A 27907-nucleotide genomic window follows, 5' to 3' on the forward strand; every position below is an offset into this window, starting at 1 on the left:
CCAAAGCCGGCACCCTGCGTGGCCGGCCTGCGCCGGGCCCCAGACCCTTCCGTCTTCCGGAAGCGGACGCGAGGCTGGCTGCGACTGGGTGGGCAGCTACTGCAGTGGCGAGCACGGCGGGAGCGAGGAGGAGTAAAGGGGTGCGGGCCTGGCTCCCGCGCCGGAGTGGAGCACCATGGACGAAGCTGGGAGCTGTGCGAGCGGCGGAGGCTTCCGCCCGGGCGTGGACAGCCTGGACGAGCCGCCCAACAGCCGCATCTTCTTGGTGATCAGCAAGTACACGCCCGAGTCGGTGCTGAGGGAGCGCTTCTCGCCCTTCGGGGAGATCCAAGACATCTGGGTGGTGCGGGACAAGCACACCAAAGAGTCCAAGGGCATTGCATTCGTCAAGTTTGCCCGCAGCTCGCAGGCCTGCAGGGCCATGGAGGAGATGCACGGCCAGTGCCTTAGCCCCAGCGACACCAAGCCCATCAAGGTGCGGGGGCCGGGTCGGGGTGCCCCCGGGGGCGGTGTCAGGCTGCGGTAGGGGTGGTACATCCGCTCGCGGGGGCGGACTGGGCAGCACCTGGCATTCCGGGGTGGGGGTCGGGGAGGGGAGGACGGCGTTGCAGAGAGTGTTCTTGCGGACCCCCTGCCGGCAGGGCTGCACTGGGGTGCGGGGGGATGGGGGATGCAGAGAGAACGTCCGCTCCCGGGTCGGACCAGGCGTCTGCGGCTACTCCGGCTGCAGAGCTGCGGTGCCCGGACAGCCCCGCGCCCCCGCCGTCGCTAATCCACCGCCCAGCTCCGACCCTGACCTACTTTGAGGACTTCTCTGATCCTCCTCAGACCTCGCGGTTTACCGTGTATAAAAACAAGTAACTTTGCTTTTCCTCAGGTAGGTAAGGTGCTTAAAGACTTGATAAAAGTACATGTAACTGTGGCCCTCCCGTTAGCCATTTTCCCAGTACCAAAGTATGCATGTATATAATTTTTTTATATATTTATTTATTTATTTATTTATTTTTGGCTGTGTTGGGTCTTCGTTTCTGTGCGAGGGCTTTCTCTAGGTGCGGCGAGCGGGGCCACTCTTCATCGCGGTGCGCGGGCCTCTCACTGTCGCGGCCTCTCTTGTTGCGGAGCACAGGCTCCAGACGCGCAGGCTCAGTAGTTGTGGCGCACGGGCCTAGTTGCTCCGAGGCATGTGGGATCTTCCCAGACCAGAGCTCGAACCCGTGTCCCCTGCATTGGCAGGCGGATTCTCAACCACTGCACCACCAGGGAAGCCGTGCATGTATATAATTTAAAAAAAAAAAAAGAGGCAAATCATTGTGATGGCAGTGTAATTGTATTAATATTAAATGCCTCTTTGAATACTCTTAATTAACAATGGTGGTATTTATATTAAGTTTCCACACTTAACTTCTCTGTAAAATTAATATACTGACACAGGGCAGGAAGGGTGATTTTGAGGGTATTTGACTTAATCTTTCCTTTTAGCACAGAGCCAGTACAAGGTGAACCCTCAGTACATCTTTTTGTCCATAGTAGCAGTCTCTGTAGGCCTTTCTTGCAAAAAAGAGAGGAGCCTAGGAATACACCAACAACACATTAGACAATAGACATTCCCTCTCCTCCCACCTCCCAGACCCTCTGAGTCAGGACAGATCATCAATGAAATTAAGTGCAAGGCCACAGTATATACTAGATCAGGGAGTGGCAAGCTTTGTCTGTAAAGGGTCAGTAAATATTTTAGGCTTTGTGAGTCATGCACAGTCTGTCACACATTCTTTTTGTTTTTTAACAACCCTCTAAAAATGTAAAAGCAATTCTTAGATCATGGGCTGTAGAAAAACAGGAAGCTGAAGTTTGTTGACTCCTGCACTAGGTTGATAATTTTCATCTCCTTCCAATTATGATCTTAGCAGGGAGGATTTTTTTACTTTGAATATAGTATAACCACAGAGATCTTCTTGGAAACTCCCCAAAATGCCCCAAATTTGAAACCTATAGACCCCCCCCTTGCCTTCAGTAAATTCCTACAAGAGAAGTAAAAGTTCCAGCACTAAAATGTATCCCCCCCTTTTCACCACAGAGAAATTAAATGATTCCCAAAGATAATTAAAGCTTAAGTTTTGTTTTTCACATTTTTGTCCACTCAGTTTCAGCCAGAGGGTTGTTGCACTAGTGCCTTAGCTAGACAGTCTAAATTCATTCTTCAGCAGCTTCAACTTGGGCTGTCTTCTGCTGGAATGTAGTGGGGTTTTTTGTTTTGTTTTTCAGTATTTCCAGTTAAATTAATTCACCTTCAGTGTTTCTCATGTACTTTGCTTTTGCAAAGTTCCAAAGGCCCTACAAGACAAATAAGAAAATTTTAATACCAGGCCTACAGCCAGAAAAGATTGTCCAAATGAAACTCATTCTGTGAGTGATCAGCTACATTATCTTGAGGAAAAGGGTAAACCTAGAAAACAAGAGAAAAATCTTAGTTCTTAGCTTTGCGAGAATTTAGAGCCATAGTCTGTGAACGTAAAGTCTCAGGAGAAATCATCCAGTAGGTGGTTGATTATTATACATGTTTTCTACTTAGATATTGTCATCTTTATCAGAAATTTGAAATGCTCCAATCTTCTAAAATTTAAAAATTTGTGATCTGATGGCACCTCCAATCACAAGTCTTACTTGAAACTCTTTTTTTCTCCTAGTGTCTTCCTGTACTTAAAGGTTCCCTATTTGTATTTCCCTATTGACCATCCATTACTGATACATGCACTGGACTAACTTTCTAGTGGGCCATTTCTGTGTTACTTAATACTCTACTACTAATACCTTATACAGTGCTTGGCATGTGGTATAAGTTTATCAAAGGAATAACTGGAAGTAGATGCTATCTAGGGGTGTATCTCCAGCTGTATCTTGTAAGCAAGGTTCTACACCTCTGTGACACCTGTTTTCCAAGCAAACATAATGACCCTATTTTTCAATATTTCTAAAATCCCGTGGCTCTATAAATTCTTTGTCCTTTTAGTTGCTCCCTTCTCCTCTGGAATTCCATAGGTTCACGTTTTCTCATACTGAATGGTATACCGCCCCCCTTTAAAGACAAAGAAGAAGAAGAAAGGAAAAAAATACTCAAGGGCCCTGTCTGGTGATTTACATTATTTTTATTACATTTCTACAAGTTATAAAAAATAAGAGTAGCCATTAAAATTCTTATGCTTGTAGCTCTTGAAACAAATCCAGAATCATAGTTAAAGATTTTACATTCCTCTGGAATAATATAAAACCAAAGCAATTTTATGAATTAAATTAAAGCAATACCACAAAGCAAATTAAATTCCAGGTAATAATCTAGTGTCACAGATAATATTTCAATAAAACTAAATTACTAATAGAAAAATAGAGCCTCAGTCCATTCTGTGCATTTTCTTGCTCACATAAGTCATTCAGGTGGTAACTGAGATGATCCAGAATATGGTCATGTTACCTTTTTTTAAGGATTAATATTAGAAAGCAAACAATTAAAAATATGACCATCTAGACTTAAACCCAACTGTATCAATATTAAATTAAACATAAATTGGCTAAACACTCCTATTAAAAAGCAGGGATTGTCAGGATTTTTTTTTAAAAGGCCAAACTAAATGCTGTTTGCAAGAGATGCACTTTTAAGTATAAAGATACAAAGAGGTTGAAAGTAAAAGGATAGAAAAAGCTGGTGTGATATCAGACAAAATGCTCTTCAACAGGAAGGGTATTAACAGAGAATAATTTCCTAAAAATAAAAATATCAATCAAAAAGTACATAACAATTCCAGATGTTTATGTAACCAATAATAGAGCTTCAAAATACATGAAGCATTATTAATAGAACTAAAAGGAGAGAGAAATTCATATTCAGATTTTTACACTCCTCTTAGTCTCTGACAGAAAAAGTAGACAAAATCAGTAAGGATATGACATGTTAATAACACTATTAATCAACTATATAATTGACATTTATTGAACACTACCCAACAAGCGCAGAGTACACGTTCTCTTTCAGTGCACTGACTATTGCACTGACTGTTGCTCTCTTTCAGTGCACTGACTATTGCTCTTGGTAAAAAAAATACAAAGGAAAAAAGAATTCGGAAAAAAAGTGCAAAGATCAGTGTTATCTCATAAAAAGTCATTGCAATAAAGATTGCTTTAGCGGGGCTTCCCTGGTGGCGCAGTGGTTGAGAGTCCGCCTGCCGATGCAGGGGACGCGGGTTCGTGTCCCGGTCCGGGAAGATCCCACATGCCGCGGAGCGGCTGGGCCCGTGAGCCATGGCCGCTAAGACTGCGCATCCGGAGCCTGTGCTCTGCAACGGGAGAGGCCACAACAGTGAGAGGCCCGTGTACCGCAAAAAAAAAAAAAAAAAAAAAAAAAAGATTGCTTTAGCAAAATGTTTTTTGATAAGACGCTATTACATTGCATTTAACCTAACATGAATCCCATACTAATAATGAAGTAAGTATTCTTAAGGAGTAGGAAAACAGTTGACTGATATTTCCGCATTATTCTTTGGGTTTTGTTTGTTTCTTAGGTTTTCATTGCTCAGTCCAGATCATCTGGAAGTCACCGAGATGTTGAAGATGAAGAACTTACAAGAATATTTGTTATGATACCAAAGTCCTACACAGAAGAAGATCTACGGGAAAAATTTAAGGTACTTAACATTTTCTAATCAGCTAGGGTTCTTGATAACTTACAGTCTTACATTGGTTGTACAATTACTAAATCTTGTTTTGTTTGAGTTAGATCATTAGATTGGTGGTGGAGAATTAAATAACTATTTTTAAGTCATCTATTTCAATCTAGTTATTAAATATTAAAACTAAAATAAGTTAACTTTTTAAAAATATATAAAACCTGGAAAATATTGATGATGGTGTTTTTCCCCCCATTTAATGAAAATACAGATTCAGGAAAATGAAGTATAAAGCTCAGAGTTTTAAGTAAGGTCTCATACCTAGTAGGTGATGGAGCCAAGATTTATGCCCAGGGTGTCTGAATCCAGAGCCTGCTCTTGGTCTTGAAATTTTCAAAGCACCCTCTTAGCACTCCTCTCTATTGCCTCTCATGGAGAGGTGGGGCAGGCAAGCCTGAGTGTGTGAACTGTATTATCTCACATTTGTTACAAGTCTGTGGCATGTTGATGAACTTGTTCACAGAAAGACTTATCCTCTATAGTTTTTGTTTTAAAATTAGACCTCTGAAGGAATTATATTTAAAGAAAAAAAAAAAACTACCTACAACTCTGAACTATAGCTAGACTGTAGTCAATGAAATTTGGAGACAATTTAAAATTTCTTTTTAGCCATTGACTTTTATAAGCAGTGACACACTTTCACAAAAGCTATTAAAAAGCAATTTTTAAATTGTCTTGAGTTGTAATTTTTTATTCTTTTTCTACTAATCTTCCCAGTACTGAATCATGTGGACAACAAGCAAGAAAGAAAACAAGTAGTAAAAAGTAATTTTCAAACTTCCTCTATCCTACCCCAACCGAGGATTGAATAAAATACTTCAAAAATAACAAATACCAAATATATATATATTCCATACTTCCTCCAATAGTAAGAATAAAGTTTTTACCTTATATACTTATAAACTTTTATCTTTCTCTGAGTGAACAAATGTGGCATTTTTAAATACATATATAGTAGTTAAGTTACTAACGGTTACATGAAAATTTTTTAAATTAATAATAAACAGTAAGAATTTATATCCCGTATTTCTTCCAACATTAAAAGTAAACATTTACCACATATTTCTCACATGGAGTATTAACTTTCTGCGTGAACCAATGTATTTTTAAAATGTACTTCAAGAGGCACTCCTTCAAAAGTATACACAATCATTTATGTTCGTGTTAGAAGGCAGATAAATAATTATAGCTAATATTTACTGAGGGCTGACTATGTCCCAGACCCTCTATATGCGCTTTAGGTGTACTTGCTCTTTTAACCCTTAAAACAACCCTATGAGGTAGGTACAGCTATTAGCCCCATTTAACAGCTAAGGAGATAGGCAACTGCCCAGTTAATAAGTGGCTGAACCAAGATTAAAATAAAGAAGGTTCAATTCCAGAGCCTCTGCTCTTAACCAACACTGAGCAAGACTTTGGAGCTTTCCAGACCATGTACAAGTTTTTGCTCTCCCTCCATGACTTTGGCAAGTTATTTGATTTCTCTAAGGCCCAGCTTCCTGGTCTGTGAAATAAGCAGTATGATATATATATATCCTTGAAGTGCTGTTATAACAATAAAGTGATATATGTAAAGCAAATGCTCAGTAAATAAAAAGTATCTTTATTTTGGTTATGTTATTATTTGGTTTTATCATCATTATGGTTATTTTTCTAGTGCCTCATTAGTTTGTGACATTTTTATTCCATTATTAAAAGTAGCTATAAATTCTGATTTCTTTTTTTGTAAGCAAGAAGAACAAGTAAATTTTAAGTTAGTTCTGAAATCTGTTCAGTTATTAATTTTGACTCCTCTAAGATCATTTCTTTTAACTCTCATAGGTGTATGGAGATATCGAGTATTGCAGCATTATTAAGAATAAAGTAACTGGAGAAAGTAAAGGCTTGGGCTATGTTCGATACTTAAAACCATCACAGGCTGCCCAAGCAATAGAAAACTGTGATCGAAGTAAGGATGTGTTCATTTATCATTGTAATAGACATTTGAAAAAATTCGAATTATTCTAATTATAATCTAATACTGGTTTGTGCTAATAGCCATACCTGCTAATTTAATCTCAGCAATGGGAGTTTAAATATATATAGTCCTAGGATGAAAATAATTTGGGGGCTGTGATTAGGCTTTCATTGAGGCACTATCTTAAAAAATATCAGCAACTGCATTAACTCAGTGAAAATGCTGTTGTCCTACTTTGGTTATTATTTCTACAGGTTTTTGGGGTTTATTAAATTATTTAGAATTTTAAGTATTAAAAAATTTACCAACCCTTTCAGGTTGGGGTTTTTTTTAATATTTATTCTTTATATTTTAAAGAAATTCAAGTATTCTGTAATATTTGTTTATATTTGACCTAAACCCTAAATAGAGTTAGGTATACTAATAAACATATAAATAATAAGGATAGGATTTTTAAGGTTTGCTAGCATTGTGAAGTAAATACACATTGGGTTAATTTCAAGGTAGAGTGACATTATTCGGATCTTCTGCTGTTGCTGGTGTACATTCTGAAGAATAAGAATTCTAAAGAGGCCAAGGAAAATATTCTTTGTTGTCATACTTCTAGTTATATTGACCCTTAGAAATGACATGTAGAATAATTCAATTAGTGGGTTTCAGGATATTATAAAAATAGATACATACTGAAAATGATTATTGTTAATCAGTAGAACTCTTAGATAACCCTAAGGTATACACCAAAATTTTCTCTCAGATCCTTCTAAATTTCTCAGTCAACCAACATTAACTGAGTACCTATGGTATACTCACCAATATAAGTAGAGGGATACAAATGGAATATATAGCAACGCTGGCATTTAAGGAATTGACAGCTATATTGGGTAGCCGAGATCTAATAGGCAAAAAATAGTTAAGGAATAATAGATTTTTTAAAGCTCTGTGTCTTATTTATCTGTTGCTGTCACCCCAAGTACCTAGTACTGCTGTTAGTAGTACTCGATATAGTAGTGTACTCAGTTGAGTAGTACTCAATTAAGATTTATTGAGATCTCTAGCAAAGATACTGCCATTTATAGTAGACTCAATAAAAATTTGCCAAATGAGAAAATGTTCAGAACTATGTGATATAGCCTATCAATGGTGAAAAACAAGTGCACCAAATGAGCATGGGAATACATCTGGAGGTAGGATTTGCAACTGGTGTAGAGTAGGCAGGGCAGAAGATGAGAGCAATGTTAGTAAAGACACAGAGCTAGAAATAAACGTCTTTGCTTAATAGCATGAAGGCAACAATCTGAATAAAGCTTGGTGTTCCTGTTGAGAAACAGGGACAGAGTAATCTAGGTACATTGGAACCGTACACGGGAGGTGATGAAGAGTTCAAGCTTAGTCCACATTAGAAAATTCCTTGTAGATTGTTTTAAAAGGAGAAAAATAACAAAAACTGTTTCAGCACAGTTGATCTAACCACAGTATCAAGAGTGGATTTACAGAGGAAGAATTCAAAGAGGCTCATTTTATCCTTTTTGGAACACTGAATAATATGATGAAAGCTGTGAACCTTCTCCCTTGAAATATGCCCATGTGCACATATGAATAAGCATTATGTTTAAAGTTTCAGAGGGTTCATGAACCTTCCCACCTTTTGAAGCTCATCGTTGCTGGTGTACATAGTTAAAACTCTTGATCCAGAGGCAAAGCTATCAGTTGAAGGGTTGTAATTAATTGACGAGAATCTAATTTTAAAACAGAGGCAGGGAAGTTGGAGTGAAAGATAACATCTAAGTATATTTCAAAGGAAGAATCTTGATGACAGTTGGGTGTGAAGAAGCACTATTGGATTTTGATGTTGGAAAGCCTGAGAGAATGAATGATGATGTCATCTGTCGTAGAGGGAGACTGGAAAGGATAGAATAGAATTGCTGATCTTTCATGTCTACATTGACCCATAATTTGGGATTCTTGCTGTTTCTCATTTACTCCTTGCCATCTTTCAAAAAGCAAAGAAGTAGGTCTGGTGGAGATGGTTGTTTGTGTAGATTTTGTTTTATACAATTATAAAACTAAGTCAAGCACTAGCAATCAAGTATATTTGTAGGTGTGTTAAATTTGCTATAAAGTTTGAAATTTATGGATTCTCTTTTTCAGGTTTTAGGGCAATCTTGGCTGAACCTAAAAATAAAGCATCTGAATCCTCAGAACAAGATTATTATAGTAATATGAGGCAGGAGACTTTGGGACATGAACCTAGAGTGAATATGTTTCCATTTGGTAAGTGGGCTATCTTTACTTTAATGGCATAAGTAGTGTATGCAATCTGATTTGGAGGGGTTTTTTTTAATACTCTTTTATCAGCAGTCTGAAGTTCACGTAGTGAATAAAAGAATTTATAGGTTTTTTTTTTCTTTCAAGAAGTTGGTCATGACACCTAATGTCATTATTTAATGCTTATTTTGTTTAACTTATTTCCAATTATAGTTTTTTGTGGTTAGTTATGGATTATCTAAGTGTTACACTATGTCACTGTCAGTGGCAGTGTTACACTGCCATTTTGGGGGGGTGAGCTGCTGCTTGTAGGCAGCTGACCAAGAAATATGAAAGACATATACAGTTATCCCCTCAGTATGAATCCTAAAATTTTATGCCTAAATTACTGCTGCTTTAAAATTAGGGCTAGAGAAAGGAGAGGAATGACAAAAGTAGAAGTTAGAAAAGGGGGAACATGAGTGATGAAAGTAAGACCTGTAAATGTTATTCGGCATAAACTTCCCTTTAGGTGAAACACTTGCCATATTTTGCAGTTTTGCATAGTAAACGTATTCCTGTGAAATTACACTACACATTTCTGCTTATATTTCTGTATCAAGGCAGGGAAATGGAGAGAGTTGTCTGTTTTCTTGTCCTTGTCTCTCCTGATAGTGCTGATGACCAAGAGCATATTACAAAAGACAGTGCCTTTGTTCAATGCAGAGGACTTAATGACACTTCATTTTATTTTCTAGTATCTAAAATGTTAAATGAATCTCTGAATGTATAGAAATTTAAAGATTTGCTTTTTTTTTTTATATCGTTGGAGAACAACAATCTGAATTTTCAAGTTTTGACAAGAATGACAACAGAGGCCAGGAATCCATCTCCAAACGCCTGTCAGTTGTATCAAGAGTTCCTTTCACTGAAGAGCAGCTTTTCAGCATTTTTGATATAGTACCAGGGTTGGAATACTGTGAAGTTCAACGAGATCCGTATTCTAATTATGGTAAAAATAATGTCTGTATTATTTTTTAATATACTGTGTTTTGTTAAACTGGCTTTCCTCCAGTGGCACTTTTTCTTTTTAATTTTTATTGGAGTATAGTTGATTTACAATGTTGTGTTACTCTCTGCTGTACAGTAAAATGAATCAGTTATATATATACATATATCCACTCTTTCCTAGATTCTTTTCCCATATACGTCGTTACAGAGTATTGAGTACAGTTCCCTGTGCTATACAGTAGGTCCTTATCAGTTATCTTTTTTATAGATAGCAGTGTATATATGTCAATCCCAATCTCCCAATTTATCCCTCCCCCCACCTTTTCCCCCGGTAACCATAAGTTTGTTTTCTACATCTGTGACTCTACTTCTGTTTTGTAAATAAGTTCGTTTGTTCCGATGGCACTTTTTATGTCAGATACTGTTTGTATGACAGTTTTTTGTTTCTTTTTTCTCTACCTTAAACTTTCAAATATAGTGATACCTCAATAAACAAATCCCTGGGAATACATCTACTTTATAGTCATGTATTTTTTTAAAACTGTTTTAACGCCCATAAAATAGAGCATTCTCTGTTTCCAGTTGTACAACAAAAATACTTTAGAATAGGGTCTCTTTCTGTACTTCTCATTAATGCTAGGCAAAGTGATAAAACCCTTAAAGTTTTCTCCTCTTCCCTAAGTCTCTTTTTCTTAAACTTTATACCTCAAAATGGAGCTCCTTCCCTTTTCAAGCATTTTTCCCATTTCAAGCATTTTAATTGCCCTACTTCTCTCTCTGCTTCTCCCCACTCTTAATAGAAGCAAGACTCTAATGTCAGCCATTTGAACTTGGTAACTGGTTCATTGATTAAACCTATTATCTAGTGTTAGGTTAATCCATCTTTGTATTCTTGTAAGCCTTTTGATTTTTTTAAGGCTTTTTTAAAATGCCCTAGTGGTGTAATGGGAAAAGGTTGGCGTTCCATTTTGCAGCCAACTCAGGTGCAAATCCCAACAATGACACGTAGTTGTAAGACCTTAGCAGATTGCTTATTCTATCTAGTCTCTCTTTCCTCATCTGTAAAATGGGATTATTAGTACCTTCTATGCCAGGGTTAGATAAGAATTAGAAATAATATATATAAGATATCTACTGCAAGTCCTGGCACATAATAGGCACTCAGTTTGTTGGTTTTTAAAGAATTGGAGGTGAGGGGTGGTATAGAGAAATCATACTTGGCATCTCTTCCAGTACTATAGATATACTTGATTTAGTCATTTTAGGGTGTCTTTTTATGGATGTTGAGGGGAAATAGATGAGTCAGATTATATAGACTGACTGACCTAGAGTGTCCACACCCTTCATACAGACACTCCCACATAATCAATATTACTCTACCCAGCACTGGTCTTTTAGCAGGACCTACTAAAAAGTCATTGACCTACTTTGTACCATCTCCAACTTTAACCCAGTCTTATGCTATCAGTCTTTTTTTTTTTTTTTTTTACTTTTAATTTATTTATTTTTATTTTGCCTGCTCTGGGTCTTAGTTGTGGCATGCAGTATCTTTTTTTTTTTGCAGTACGCAGGCCTCTCACTGTTGTGGCCTCTCCCGTTGCGGAGCACAGGCTCCGGACGCGCAGGCTCAGTGGCCATGGCTCACGGGCCCAGCCGCTCCGCGGCATGTGGAATCTTCCCAGACCGGGGCACGAACCCGTGTCCCCTGCATCGGCAGGCGGACTCTCAACCACTGCGCCACCAGGGAAGCCCCATGCAGGATCTTTGTTGCAGCATGTGGGATCTTTTTTAATTGCGGCATGCAGGATCCTTTTTAGTTGCAGCTTGTGGACTTCTTAGTTGTGGCATGCAGACTCTTAGCTGTAGCATGCATGCAGGATCTGGTTCCCAGACCAGGGATCGAACCCGGGCCCCCTGCATTGGGAGCTCAGAGCCTTACCCACTGGGCCACTAGGGAAGTCCCTGCTGTCATTCTTTTTTGTGACTCTAAGGCGCACATTTTGTGGGTTTTGGCATATCTGTTATTATATTCATATGTAATTCTATTTGTTTTGTATTTTCTTTCCTTTTTATCTGGTACTTTGAAATGTATTTGTTCCTTTACCTTCTCTATTGTTTCTCTGGTTGGATGTGTCTGATAAATATGTGTATCATTGGAACACCTTTTTATTAATAGAGGTATTATATAGTTAGAATCCTATTTGAATTAGTTTTATATGTTCATTTGCTCCTGAGTTTCAATTTCATTAAAATGTTGAGATGCTTAGATTTAGAGAGGAACATTAAATTAAAACGTTGTTTTTCCCAAAGTGAGTTATAGTATAAACGTATTGTGAAAACCTTTTGGTTGTGTTACAAGCTCCTGGGCTTGCCATGTAAGGGCTCCTGTATAAAATTTTCCCCCCCTGTAGCATCACCTTCCTGAATTGAAATCTACCCCCTTAGCTAAAAGCTCTTCAAAGGAATGTGAAATATGTGACTTTTGATCCGAAACCCTCTGTTACCCTGCTTTTTGGTTTTACTACATATATCACTTTTTCTCTGTCTACCACTTCAGCTAGCCAAGATGACTATATATTCTTTTCATATATCACTTCTCATTTCATTTCTTACTATGATAGGGAAAATTTTAGAATTTCAAAGTATATTTCAAAGAATGAAAATTTTAAGAAAAACTGGTTGGCTTTTAGCTGTTTCTCTGTCATATAAGAAAAGCCAAGATCTTAAAATTAAATTCATTGGACAGAACTTAAGCTAATGATACCATTTTTTTTTTAAATATCATGTTCATATTTTTACCAACATCTGGTTTATACTTTGCTTTATAGGAACACAGCTATTGAACACATGTATAACAGAACTTGGTTTTCTGACACATTTGATTATATATTTACTAATTGTGTGATATTAGTGTTTTTCTCTATTGTTTCATTCTTATGGCAACACAAACTTTAGTTACTGAATCTGCTTTTTTTCTAATTCCCGTATATTCTCTGCTTTATTTTAGGTCATGGAGTGGTTCAGTATTTTAATGTAGCATCTGCTATTTATGCAAAATACAAGTTACATGGATTTCAGTATCCTCCTGGGAATCGGATAGGTGTTTCCTTCATTGATGATGGGAGTAATGCATCAGAGTAAGTACCATTCCAGGAGCTAGCCTAAAGCCAAGCTTTGGATATACGTGATATGACTTGGAGAATAAAAATAGAATTGACCTCTCAGGTGAGGAAGTCACACAAAAGAAGTTACTGTTTAGAGACTGAATATTTCTAGTTTTCTGTGTATTACCAGTTCTTATCTCCAGTCTCCTTAGAAAAATGGCAACGCAGATGGTAGCTGCACAGCTTGCATCAATGGTGTGGAATAACCCAAGTCAGCAGCAATTTCTGGTAAGTAGGTAAGAATTTAACCTTCACAGTAGTATAAAATAAATGTGGCCTTTGTTTATTACCTGTGTAAGAAAATTTTCAGAGATATAGTAAAAGACCACATAGGTGCCATGATACACATCTCTTTAGCTCTTGACTTAAGAATCCCTAAAGTGCAGTTTTTCTTCTTTTTTGTTTTGAACCTAATTCTTCAACAGCAATTTGGAGGAAGTTCTGGATCACAGCTGCCTCAAATCCAGACAGATGTTGTACTTCCGTCATGCAAAAAAAAAGCCCCTCCTGAAACTCCGGTGAAAGAAAGACTTTTTATCGTGTTTAATCCACATCCTTTACCTTTAGATGTACTAGAGGATATATTCTGGTAAGATTTCAATTCCACAGAGTTACATTTTTAAATAATATATTTAAACCAGTCATTTAAGCAGCCTTGCACTCTTGAAGCTTCCTGTGTGTGGTACTTTTCAGGTACAGCTGATTCGTTCTGTGGTTTAAAAAAGTTCTTATTTATATCACCTTTTAAAATATATAATTATTTCCTTCTCTTCTTTGTTACTTACATGTCATAAGTCTCCACACAGGATTTCCTTTTATTTTATTTTGAAGACATAAAACATGGAGTATTGTTTTGAAAAGTTGCATACATAGAATGAACAAATCATTTGTTTCTTAATAGAAGATACATCTGTATAGACCTGTCCTCTAGAATTCAGCTGAACAGTGCTTATTAAGCATCTTCTATTTTGTCAGCACTCTATTGGACCCTTAAAGATTATATAACTACATTGAGTAAACAATTACTTGATTGTAGGGAAGAGTGTGTGTATGTGTGTGTGTGTGTGTGTGTACATACGTATATAAAATAAGTGTAAAAAGGGGGAAGACTCTTGTTTGTTTTTAATGTAACTTCTTTAACCTTAACTTTTTCTTTTTGGTCTTTTTCCTATTTGCCTTACAATGTTAGTGAATTTATTTAAAAGATAGAAACTTGTTAAAGAACTTCACAAAATATCAGTGATGTGGTTCAAGTATTTTGATTTTTATTTAACCAATTTATTTCGTTTATTTTTTTAACCTCTCCTCTGTACCAGGCAGTCACTGTGCTAAGTGCCAGAGACATTGTGTAAACAAACATTATATTACGTAAACAAGATGTAATAGTTCTTGTCCTCTTAGAACTAATCACATGTAGGAGACAGATAAGTGAATAGGCAATTACAACCTAGAGAGGTTGTGTGGTGAAAAGGAATATTCAGTCTGTGAAATACATAGGAGGGGCACCTGCCTTAGAAACTCAGAGAAGACTTATTGAAAGAAGCAAGGTATAGTGGAGGCCTGGAGGATACAAATAATTTAACCAGGGAAGAAAGCTGGGCGTGTGGGTGGTTATACCTGCGGGAGAGAACGTGGAAGGAGGTTGTTGGAATATGGGATTTGAGAGACTGAGGGAAGATGAAGCTGCAGAGGACAAGGACCCAAGTCAAGAAAGCCCCACAAGCTATATTAGGGAGCTTGTCCTTACCCTGGACGCATGAAGAGCAGCTGAAGGGACTTTTAGGGAGGAAATGATCATATTTGTGTTTTAGAAAGATCACTCAGAAGACAGGATAGAGAATAGATTGGAGAAGGATAAACCCAGGGGGCAGGTAAACTAGTGAAGAAGGTATTAGAGTAAACTAAGAAAAAGATAATGATGGTCAGAATGAGGAAAGAGATCTGAGTGATAATGAGGAGAAATTGACTGATAGAGGAAATGTTTAAGAAGGAAGATTGACATTATTAGAGATTGGATGTGGGAAAAGGAGTGAAAAAAGGAGTCCAGAATGGACCCCAACTTTTAGACCTGAGCATCTTTACTTATCAATTTCAGTTGATCTTTTTTTTTACTTTGTTTCAGTCGTTTTGGTAACCTGATCGAAGTTTACCTTGTGTCAGGAAAAAATGTGGGGTATGCCAAGTATGCAGATAGAGTAAGTGCTAATGATGCCATTACTACTTTACATGGAAAGATCCTGAATGGAGTCAGACTTAAAGTTATGCTGGCAGACTCCCCAAGAGAAGAATCTAACAAACGACAAAGAACTTACTGATTCTTGAGGTATGCTCTTTTTAATCTAAATTCTGAAACACATTGGCTAAATAGTGTAACGAAAGGAATATGTATAGAGTTTCTTTTTAAGGATTTACAAGTTGTTGGTTAAAAGCACTGTGGCTTAAAAGCACTGTGCTGATAATTTTACAGTATATTTTTTAAACTTGAACTTTTTTTTTTTTTTTTTTTTTTTTTTGGGTATGCGGGCCTCTCACTGTTGTGGCCTCTCCTGTTGCAGAGCACAGGCTCTGGACGCGCAGGCTCAGCGGCCATGGCTCATGGGCCTAGCCGCTCCACGGCATGTGGGATCTTCCCAGACTGGGGCACGAACCCACGTCCCCTGCATTGGCAGGCAGACTCTCAACCACTGCGCCACCAGGGAAGCCCTAAACTTGAACTTTTTAAACTTAAAAAATGTTTTTGATGTTTACTGGGAGAATGTCTATCCTATAAAATAAAATCAGATTTCAGTTTAGAAAATTAAATGGTATTTGTGTGTGTGTCTGTGTGTGTGTGAATGTCTTTGCTATTAAGAATTGGACTTTACTATATGGTTACATAAACTTTAAAATTGGAATACTTCTAAAGATTTTTAACTTGAACAGTTAATGTTTTGAGTTATGAATTGAGGTAATTTATGACAGTCTTTATAAAGAATGTCTTGACATTCACTAGTGAAATGCCTAAAAAGCAATACCAAATACAGTTAACCCTTGAACAGCACAAGTTTGAGCTGCATGGGTCCACTGTGGACATGTGGATGTTTTTCAGTAGTAAATACTGCAGTACCACATGATCTGAGGTTGGTTGGGTCCGAGGTTGATTGAATCTGTGGATGCAGAACCGTGGGTAAGGAGTATCTGCGTGTATGGAGGGCCCATGATAAGTGATCCTCAGATTTTCAACTGGATGGAGGGTAGCCACCCCTAACCCCCACATTGTTCAAGGGTCAATTGTAATGCATCTTTTTGAACCTTTTGAACCTAAACGTTGGTGTTTTTCTGGACTCATATTTGTGAGTTTGTACATTAAAACTGCACGTTCAGAAAATACTCTCATGTGCATATATATATTTTCAAAAATAACCTTGACAATTTCCAGAAACTCTTGTCAATTATACATAATGCTACATACAGCCTTATGAATTCCTTTTTCTTTTAGTTTTAAGAAATCAAACCTAAATTTCTATATCTAGGACAGCTCACATCTCCACGGTTTGGAGAAACATTATTGAAAGTTAGAAATGTTCGATTCTTTCACTTTTTCATTCTGGAAATGAATCCTGAGTTTCAGGGGAAGCTGAGAGCTTCCCCATTCCCACACGCACACCAGCTTCCCAAGTCCACTGCTGGTCAAATAATAGCAGTTGGCAAGTACTTTAGAGTCAGTTTGAAGTTACTTACTTGAAAGCAATTTTCTTTTCACCAGGTTTACTTTCTGACCAATTATGAGAACTAGGAAGTATCAAAATGAATTGTCTGAATTCTAACTGCTGATGACCTTTCCTCTGATTAGAGCAAGTCAAGTGATTAGTTCCTCCTTACAGAAGGCAGTTGTCAATACGAAGTGCCTTTTGGGCCCATTATGAATAATCTCAATTTAGAAATGTTTTCAAACGTTTTATTTAATTACAAAATCCACTCCCGTTACTTCATACAATTCAGAAATATTAAATTTGCCAGTGAAAAAGAATTAGCAAGTCTTTCTTATAACAAAGCAGTTTTTTGTGTTTGCAAATAAAACGTTAAGAACTGAATTCTCTTTACACAAGCTGTCTTCTAAAATAGCATACAAAACTGCTTATTCATGTCTGTGAGTCTTTCAAAATATAGATAACAATTCTTACTCTTACTCGAAGAATCTTTGTCCTTAAAAAAGGACAATAATACTAACTTCTTAGTAAGGGGAAAATATATAAATTACTCCTGTGATTGAGCCTTTTTTAAAATAATTATTTATATAGTATAGAAAATATTAGACTTAAAATCAGAAGATCTGAGTTGGAGTTCCAGCTCTGACACTTAACTATGATTTGGCAGATCTTTTCACCTTTCTGAGGCCGAGTTTTTCCATAGGGTTATTGAGAAAAAATGAGTCAGCAAAATTCCTTATAAAATAAAATTTTAATTTGCTTTGAAAGTGTGAGCTAAACTCGTGCATTGATGACTTCAGTGAAACCTTTATGTCATCTCATCAAAACAATGAGAAACTAAGATTAATGATACAAAACTACCTTCTGGCCAGCAAGTGTGTGAGAATGAAGCTTTATAATATCACATTTAAGTGATATGCATTCATCCAATTCCCTACATTAGAGGAAGTGCATATTCTTCAGCATGACTAGTCATGAAATATAAATCTATCCTTTTTCCCTTTATTGAGTGAGCTGTTATACATATTCAGGGCAAAGGTAAAGTAGGGTCAGATTAGTTGAAAATGGTAGGACATAATGAGCTATATTGGTTTTGAATGTCTTCTAGTTGCAGCACGGCTTTTTTTATTTTTGCTTCGAATCCCCATTTACCATGGACTTCATAATGAGATTCACCTCTTTTGTTGGTACGTTAAATAATATATTATTTTAAGGTTCAATAAGATAGTATGAAAGACTTTTCTAAGTTTTACATGATTGTAACCATTGAAGATTTTAGGGGAGATGGGGGCCACTTTTTCATTTGTTTCTTTAATTTTAAGAGAACACGAACACTACTCATGAAGGCTAGTTCCTTTTGTCTCTGAGGAGTAAGCCTAGGATTAACTGAGCCATGACTAGGAAATAGGAGAAGAAACTGGTCTAAGAATATCACTTTGAAAATAGCTGAGTTCTATTTTGAGGTGGATCTGATGTGCAAAATATGTTTCTTCTTCTATTTGAGGAAAACAGAAATTTTAGTATTTTAGAACATCCTGATTTTTGTGTGTGTGTTTTTTTATAGGTCCATTTCCTTCTTTTTTAATCACATAAAACGGTTTGTACAACTGTCACTTTTTTCACTTCCTATGTTTTCTATCTTGACATATTGTTTTGAGGAAATCCCTCTGAATTTTATCCTTGTCCCTCAATTATGATTGAACAATTATGGTTAGTTGAGTTTAGCTACCCAAAAGAACAAAATATTTCAGCGTACATGCTCTAGTTGGACTCATGGTTAAGAAGACAGTTACGAACACCCACTCATCAGCCTGGTGTGTAGGGATAAAACCCAAAGCTGTCATCCTCACATGCATGATTTTTGTATTAATTTACAATATTTTCCCTCCAGAAATTCAGTACCCGCTTGCATCATCCTTCTGAGTAAGTTAAGTTTTGCTTATTTGGGGGCATCTATGATTAAGTAAGCAGGTAACATTGGGTATACGAAATAAAGGAATAACTCCTAACATTTTTAGGTATACTATATACAACAGCTATTTCCTTTCAGGTGATGATTTTCATACTTGTGTTGTGTTCTTTCTACAGAACAAAGACTAATGACATAATCCTCAGCTGACTGACTGAAAATGTGACTGGACGCACTCCTTGTGGACAGTTGACGGCTTTTTTTTTTCACATACCTGATAGTCTCTGCACAGCATTATTTTGTCTTGGGGAGCAGGGATTGTTGACATGTATTTTTAAACCACACGTTAATGCTAAAACTAATATAGTAGTTGTTTCTTAGAGCAATATGTTGTTATGTGTGGCAGAAATAAAGTTTTCTTTGCTTAACTAAATCATGCCTTATTTATGTAAAAGATCAGAAATGAAAAAACTTGAAAGTCAGTGTTTAGAATTTGACTAAATGACATATTTCATTGATTTTGAGATGCACATTTTTACACTTCTGACATTGGAAATATTTTGATATCCATTACTGTAATTGACAACCTCTTTTTTTCTTTCTTAGTGGAACATAAAGATGCTGTTTTCAATCAGTTGCATCTTAGATTCAATAAAATATAATTGCTACTCAACCTACACATATAGATTGGCTCCTTACACTTACTCTAAAGCAAGAGCCAAAAGACATATCATTAGAAATGATTTTTTTATACCAAGATACAACAGTTTGTTGGTAATCTTGTACAGATCTTTCAAGATTTTTTTTTTTTTTTTTAATTTTTGGCTGCTGTGGATCTTCGCTGCTGCAAGCGGGCTTTCTCTAGTTGCGGCGAGCAGAGGCTACTCTTCATTGCAGTGCGCGGGCTTCTCATTGTGGTGGCTTCTCTTGTTGTGGAGCAGGGGCGCTAGGTGCGGGCTTCAGTAGTTGTGGCACGTGGGCTCAGTAGTTGTGGCTCGTGGGCTCTAGAGCGCAGGCTCAGTAGTTGTGGTGCACGGGCTTAGTTGCTCCACGGCATGTAGGATCTTCCCAGACCAGGGCTCGTACCCATGTCCCCTGCATTGGCAGGCAGATTCTTAACCACCATGCCTCCAGGGAAGTCCCTTTCAAGATTTTAGAGCAGTGGTGCTAAGGGAAAAAAAATTTAAGTTATCACTGATAATATGTTTAAATAAATATCAATGGCTTTGGTAGGTGGACATTTTCCCTTTATAAGTACAGAACATAATGGCCACTCCAAAAATATGATATATAAGCAATTTTCAGAACAGACTATGATAGGAAGAATAGTCATTTCATAAAAGATTAAAAATGAGGAGCCTACTCTGCTTGTATTTTGAAAATCCAAGAAAAAAAATTTTATCTGCTCTTGAAGTGAATGATATGTATCAGAAAAGGTATATCTAAGTCAAGAGTTTGGCACCTTAAAAAAAATAGACATTAAATGGCATGCAGTTGTTAAAACATCACTTAATTACCTCCGCATTATGCCTTTCACATCCTGAGTTAAATTAAAAATAGTGAAAAGATTAAATTCACTGAGCATAATAGCATATTTCATACTTGGACATTTCTCTGCTGAAAAATTTAAATCCTTTTTTTTTTGAATCAGTAATTTTAATAAATTTAGATAAGAAAATATCCTGTCTTATCTTCCCAGGCAAGACTTACTGAACAAGAATTGAACCAAGTATCTTTCTGTGAGCCAAAGGCCATATTTTAAAAAGGAAGCAAATGGGTCTTTAGAAATGAAAAACTTAACTGAGGAGAGTTGAGGATTAATTACCAATAGATAGATTTATTCATCCCAAACTCATTTACTGCACACATAGTTCCATTTTCACAGATTGGAATTAAATTGTCCCTTGTAGGTTATCTGGCTCTAACACTCAAGTAATGCTTGAATTCCCCCGAAGATATTCCTGCCAGGTGGTTAATCTAAACATGTAAAAATGGGAAGCTCCCTACTGCCTGCCTAAGTCCATTACATCTTTGGTTAATCCCCATAATTGACATAAAACCTGATTCCCTGCTATTTTACTTGTTAGTCTTAAAGTTTTTCACTGGACCCTGTTGACGTTAGCTATTTCACATGGTAGCTGTCATATGCCCTCCTGCCATCCACTGATTTTCTAGTGCAGATTAAATGACCCCAAATTTTCTATTCTGCATTTAAGTTCAGGTAGCCAGTTGCAGCAAACCGTCGTGGTTTCAGTGAAGTGCCTCGTCTATGTTTATTTCCTTGAGTCCTTCATATAAATTCTGAAAAAAACATGTATACATGTATACTCTGTCTACAAAACAGTTCTTGGCTTTTACAGTGTGAGTTTCTCTTGTGTTTTCTCTCCCAATTGCATGCCTCAGTAAATAATGGTTACTTTGGCTTCAGTGTTGCACTTAATCTTAATCGTTTAGCCTTATTCCTGCTTTCCTCTCGTGCTTGCAGTTGATCCCTAAAACTTTAAAAGCCGGAATCTCACATTTTTCATAAAATGAGGAAATTCTAGAACCTAAGAAATAGCATTTAATAATCTAGTGCCTATGTCTTCACCTAAATGTTTACTTCTCAAATGCACTTTTGGTATATGAATATAATGTATAGATATTTCGATACCATGCATACGTCAGTTAATAAAATTGCCAATATAGTGGGGTTTTTATTAGGTATGGGTTTTTTTTACTTAAAAGAAAATGCTAAGCAATACAGATCAATAAAATTCTCTTTCAAATAAGTGGTTCGCATAATAACTAACATTTAAAATAAAGCCCAATCAAACTTGCTTGTAAATTTATTGTCAGGTCTTTTACAGTAGATCACAGATGCTGAAAGCAGCTATCAGATTTGCTCTTCTAGAGCACCATGTCCCAAACTATGTTCCTTGAAATAGTGTTCTCTTGAGAGAAGTCAATACGTATTCTTTAGGAAAGAAATTTTCATGGTCCAGTATATTTAGGAAATGTTCAGTTATTTATTAGTTCACAGGTTTTTTGACCATGAAGCTTCCAGGGCCTTTAATATGCTAATGTACCCCATCCCTGTATCTCTAAAAGAGGACCATAGTTTGCACTGTGAAATAAGTATGTTTTTAGAGGCACTAGTGTTACAAGGAGTAGATTTTAGGAAAGATCCTTCTGAAATATAGACTGTTTTTTATTCATATGGTATGGTGCAGTTTTATTTACAAGTTGTTTTTTTTTCTGTTGTGGCCTCTCCCGTTGCGGAGCACAGGCTCCGGACGTGCAGGCTCAGCAGCCATGGCTCACGGGCCCAGCCGCTCTGCAGCACGTGGGATCTTCCCAGACCGGGGCACGAACCCGTGTCCCCTGCATTGGCAGGTGGACTCTCAACCACTGCGCCACCAGGGAAGCCCTACAAGTTTAGTTTTTTTTTTAACTTTTTTATCCCACCCTTGATAAAAAGTTAATGCAAAATACTAAGGAAATTATTACTCTAAAATTGTAGCTTTCTCAGAAATTAGTTCTCAACCTACTCAGTATTAATGGACAGAGAATAGAAATAAGAGACTTTACCACTAGGTGGTGATAAACATTGCCACTCAAAAACAAAGTGCAACATTCCAATGTTATCTAAGGCACTGAGCCTGAAATGATAGAATTTGTATTGTCTAGAGCAGTGGTTCTTAAACTTCAGTGTCTATAAGAGTCACCTCAGGTGTTTGTTTGAAATGCACTGATTCTATAGGTTTGGGGTGAGTTTTTCAACAAGCTCCCTAAGTGATTCTAATATGGTAGTCATTGGCATTGACTTTGTGGTTCACTGACCTAAAGAGATTCTGTGTGTTGGACCTTAGGTTGGACTGTTGTAAAAGTAAGACACTGAGAAGTCTCCAAGTCGTTTACCTTGAGTATTATTTAATAGAATTAAGCATCTGCTTTCCCTCAATTTAATATCAGTAGGTATTAATTACAATAAGAAATTGAAAAACACAAGCAGTCTTACAAATAGCAAAATGTCAGGCCAACTTTTTTGTGTTGGCAAATGTTTTTTGATGTTTATAAAGGATGGTAATTATTTGCTTTATGCCATTCAAAGCTCCTACCTAATTTTATTTTTTATTTACATTTATTTTGAAGTGAATTATGTTAATAAGTTTTCAGATTTTGTCTCTAAAGAAGTGCATAGGTACATGTCATTCTTTTTAAATGACAAAAGAGCATGAAGGTGATATAATTATCATCAGTGTCTAAAAAACTGAAATGGAATATTCACAAGGGTACAGAAATCTTGTATGTGTAAGTGAGTATTCTTGCAGTCCTAAAGTGAATCTTCTTATAAAATGAATGCTTTTTTGGTGCACCCAAAAATTCTGTTGATTTGTAAGTGCAGTTTACCTGTCAGTACTTGTTATGAATGAGTAAAACTAAAAATCAGTAAAGGCAAAAACAAATGAAATGTTTATATAGCCTTTTCACCCAGCAGTACAGCCACATGCAAGTTTTATTTCTTCTGTATGTGGATGGTAAGCTCTATTAAAAATCGTGGCAGTTAATTTTTACATACGATTTCAGTAAAGAGAGAAAACATAAAGGTCATCCTTATTAGATAAGAAGTTCCATTTTAATATCTGAATTCTAATAAATGGATTGCATTATTTCCTTTTCTAGAAACAGTAACTCAAGAACAATGGATCCTGGGAACCAAAGGTATGGTATTGCTAGGGGGTCAAACAGAAATATTTAGTTAAAATATGAAATTGCAGTTCATTCATTACAATGAACATGCTTTATTTAATTAGAAGAGACTTGTCCTCAGGAGAATATGCAGTTCCCACTAAAGTTTGAGAAAGTTACCAGGCCCTGCGAAAATCCATTTGAGTGGTTATCACAGGAAAGGGAGTCCAATGACTGTCGTATATGAATTGCAGCCAGTATCTAGACGTCCAGGTCCATGTGAGCTAGCTGACCAAGACTACAACTACTGTGGCACCCTAGAGACTGCCTTTCTGACCACACTGCTGCAAAAGTGGTAGAAGGAAGGCCTCAGGAGGCTGTTTAAGCAAAGTTATTTGTATTGGAGATACAAAAATCAGGAATGTGTGAAAAGGCAAGTACTGTTTTCCACAAACATTGGGAAAATATTGAGCACAGTAGGAGAATCAAAGTGCTTACTCACAGATACTCCTATGAATCTACATTCTGAGTTGTCCTACCTTTCCGTTTCTGATTTTGTAGGTAAATGGTGGTACTACTAATTTTCTTGCTCATATATTATCATTTTCCAATGTCAGTAATACACAGGTCACAGCATTCATTAGCACAGAGTTCTTAGGGATTTTGTTTCTTCTGTTATTTTTGTGGGGTTTTTTAACTCTAAAAGAAGAGATTTAAAGTCATCTAATTAAAGTTATCTACTGATTTACTGGAAGATCTGATATATAAAAGTACATAATTTTCCTTTCATCATCGACAAATCTGTCTGTTGTATTGGTTTTGGGCCCTAGAAGTTAGTTTTTGCATTCTTTTTTATTGATCCATTAGCACAAAAAACTTTCTTCCTTTTCCCCATTAGTACATTAGTAACTTAAGAAATTTAAGTGTCCGTGTGACATTGGGGGAAGGTACAGAAAGGCTCGCAGTTTGTTACTTGTAGGACTGACTTTAGGAAGAGTCTATAGTAGTTGATGAGAGCGCTGGGACGGACTGACCTGCTTCGGCAGTGTCAAAATTGGACCAACAATGGCAAAGAAAAAGTACACTTGGAGAGAGCACCCACCTTTTCTTTACCATCACAAACTCCTGTGTGGGTTCATCTCCCATTACTACCATCTTGGCTTAATCCCTTCATCAGAAACTCCTAGCAGGGCTCATTTTCTACCACTTTTACCCTAAATCTGGGAACTGTAAGCACTGTAATGTAGTCCCATCTTTCACCAGCCCAGTCTTATTTCACTGCAGTAACTCAAAGAAAGTATTTCATAAAAAAGAATGGAAGTAGATCTTCCATCATCCTGCAAGATCAGTAGTGTGCCTGCAATACCCAGCTTCTCTTTAATAGCTTTCAGTTACTTGTAATGTAGGAATGTATCACGTCTTCTAGGTCTTGTTAATATTGTTATTCTTCAGTTCTCCTAAGAGCATATTTCACATATGGTATCAACATTGCCTTTTTGGACCTGTTTTCTCATCTAGAAAGTAGAAGATAATAAAGGCTGTGTAAACAAACACTTGCAACCCCCTTCTCCCAGTTTTCTGTAAAAATACCCATGAAAACATTTAAGTAAAAAAAAAAAATTGGTATCATTCATAGAAACTTAGATAAGAATAGTCGATACTAGAAAAAATTTTTACTAAGTAAAGCAGTAAGGTGTGGATTTTTTTTAAAATGGCTGGCTCAAATTCCACATGGAAACAACTTGTCATGTAAAACAAGATGATACCTTAGCTTCCCCCCTTTTAACACAATTAACGTATGTATAAGAAGGCTGGACTAATAATTTGAGACAGCTGTTGAGAGTCCCATCAGAAAAGGCTTTCATTCTGCATTTCTTAACTAGTGACACTGAAACTGCACTATCTTGGAGTTCTGGTTCCAAGAGAACCACAACTGGCATTCACCTTGGGGTGGGGAGGGTCATAAAAGAGATCCCACCTATGACCACAAGAGAAATGCTGAATGACAAAGGCAGCATTAGCAACCCAAAAAGATCTTTTAGCTCCTGCCCATCGGCAGATTAAGAATACTTACAGCAGGATTGTTTTTAAGTATTCTTTCCAGCCTCTGCCCTAAGAACTTTGGTCTTATTGCCAGGAAATCCCTTACCCTCTTCCACCCTAAGGCTAGATCTGATGGACGTCCTCGGATTTCCTGGAGGAATGAAATGTGTCTGACATTTCTGACCATGTGCTTGATATTATATCAGCACTTGAGTGGACTGTAAAAGAGCTGAAAGCGATCCTCAGAGTCTGCCAATTCTGAAATCAGCCTAGCTAAATCTGTCCTCGTTGAGAAATGGGCAAGAGATTTGACCTCCTGGCACTTCACAAAAGAAGGCCAAGAAGCGATTGCAATTTCTTTTTTTTTTCCTTTCTTTTTTCTTTTTTTTCTTTTGGCAGAGGAAGAGAGGATTGGGTAAATTCCTTAGCTTTTATAAAGAAACATTAAAACATGTTTTTTACTTTGACTGTTAATGTAAGTTGAAGAATCTTTTTAAAATCTGTTAAATGCTCAATAATATTAGTCATCAAGGAAATGCACATTAAAACTACAGTAAGATACCCTTACACTGCTAAAAACAGCAAAAATTAAGATATCAACAATACCAGGTGTTGGTGAGAGTGTGGAGCAACAGGATCTCTCATAAACTGCTTTGGAAGTATTTGACAAATACCTGTTAATGTTAAAACGTGCGTCTACGCTCAGCTCAGCAGTTCCACTTCTAAGCATGTATCCAAAAGAGATAAGAAAGTATGTGTACAAAAAAAACATACAAGCATTACTGGTAATAGCCTCAAAGTGGAAACAACCCCAGTGTCCATCAACAGAATGGATACAGTGAAGTACAGGAAATGAGCTAACTCTTGCTACATGTAACAATTTGGATGAATATCATAACTGTGTTGACAGACCAGCCAACAAAAGACAATGCTGTATGATTCCCACTTATGAAAGGGTTCAGAAACAAAACCTAGGCAGAATTGAATGGGGAAGAGTCACAAAGGGATGAAGGGGGCTTATGATGTACTGGTAATCTTGTCTTTCCTGACCAGTGTGGTGATAACTTTTTGAATTGTGCTTTCTATAGTTTATGCATTTTTTTGTATTTGTCTTATAATTCATTTAAAGTTTTGGTTTCTTAACGCATTAAGCAGTATCAACATGAGGCTAATGGGACAGACACTCCTGCAGTGTGAGAGAAGAGCAATATCCTAAGGCATTTAAAAGGAAGGGCTTTCTGTATGCATCCAATTCATTTAAAGCAAGGAAGTATTAGAAAATATCTGCTTCAGCTCCTGCTCTGGTACAACAGGGCATGACAAGGACAAGGACATGAGAAGAGTAAGAGAGGAAAGGAAAGAGAGGAGCTAAATTAAAAGTTGTGTCAGAAACAGCAAATAGTCACAGATTAAAGAAAATCTAACCCATAATGAAGAACGATGAATATCAAACTGCTTTCAGAGCGCCATGGGCTCTCATGAACCAACAAAGAGAAGACAGAAGGGTTCCCCCAACTTGTTCATCAACCAGAATTAAAGCTACCTTCATCAGTGTTATCTACTGTGCTTAATAAGCTCTCCTTTAAGGGATTCTGCAACTTAAATAAGTTACAATGAATCAAAAGCACCCTCAGATGAATATAGTGAGAGAAAAGGTGGAGATTTAAAAGGCTGACTATGAAGGTTCATCCTTTGAATAATAGATGTTCCCAAAGAAGACGACAAGACAAATTAAACAATAAATAGCTTTAATAGAAGAAACCTTGATTTTAAAAAGTGCTCAAGTCTGAAGATCCTCTTCTGTACATTAGATGCCAGCTAGAATGGAGCAGTGTCTACAGAGTTGTGTAGTTCAGGATTTCTCTACTCATCCAGATGTGAAGGTAACAGAAAAGGATTCTGTGATGTGCAGCGTACTACTCATTTTCCCTTTACAGAAAAAAACTACTTGAATATAATCAGTACGCTACCAGAATGAATCAAAATTCAGAGTAGAAGAATGAGGAAAGAAAGACCAGTCGGTGAGTATTGAAATCAGTGCAACTGTTAGAGTAATACAGATAATTATTGTAAATGTAATGCTTAAAGCAAGAGATTTATTAAATTATCTCAAAATCTTTAAGTGAGGTTTATTACCTCAGATTAAGTTAATGAAGGCTAAGAAGGGATGGCAGTTTCTTTTTGGGGGGATGAAGTGAAAAGTAAAATTCTTATCTTTTGTAAAGAAAAATTAAAACTGTTTTTTACTTGGAAAGTTAAGTGTAAGTTTAACAATCTTGTGAAATCTGTCAAGGTGGATAACAATAAAATTAATAACAGAATGTCTCCTGTCCAAATCCTTGAAAAAGACATAAGTGAAACTGTATATGAAAGTCAAAAGAAAAAGGGAAAGCACTTAAGATTAAAACTGTTTAGCTTGTTTAAATTCTAAAAACAAAGTGAAATAATTAGCCTCTTCCAAGAGACTTACCTTTAAATCAAATTCTGTCACACACTTAACACAA

General features: G+C 36.9%; 1 protein-coding gene across 12 annotated transcripts; it reads left to right on the forward strand.

Annotated features, from left to right (window-relative positions):
- Positions 1 to 27884, forward strand: RBM45 (RNA binding motif protein 45). Of its 12 annotated transcripts, XR_007478286.1 has the most exons (13): positions 1 to 475; positions 4551 to 4673; positions 6537 to 6663; positions 8821 to 8942; positions 9742 to 9928; positions 12935 to 13064; positions 13235 to 13319; positions 13517 to 13680; positions 15214 to 15414; positions 17889 to 17967; positions 18672 to 18703; positions 23355 to 23393; positions 27341 to 27739. XR_007478286.1 is itself a non-coding variant. In XM_049712038.1 (11 exons), the coding sequence occupies exons 1-9, from the start codon at positions 176 to 178 to the stop codon at positions 15404 to 15406; spliced, it is 1431 nt and encodes a 476-aa protein (XP_049567995.1). In that variant the 5' UTR covers positions 1 to 175; the 3' UTR covers positions 15407 to 15414; positions 18672 to 18703; positions 23355 to 27884. The 12 variants fall into 12 exon arrangements, 6 of the variants coding, with proteins under 6 accessions (XP_049567995.1, XP_033279533.1, XP_049567994.1 ...); XR_007478284.1 differs by having other exon boundaries at positions 17889 to 18703; positions 27341 to 27862; XR_007478285.1 differs by lacking the exon at positions 17889 to 17967 and having other exon boundaries at positions 27341 to 27737.
- The last annotated feature ends 23 nt before the right edge of the window (positions 27885 to 27907 follow it).

This window comes from Orcinus orca, chromosome 7 (assembly GCF_937001465.1).
Source record: "Orcinus orca chromosome 7, mOrcOrc1.1, whole genome shotgun sequence".
Taxonomy (NCBI): Eukaryota; Metazoa; Chordata; class Mammalia; order Artiodactyla; family Delphinidae; genus Orcinus; species Orcinus orca.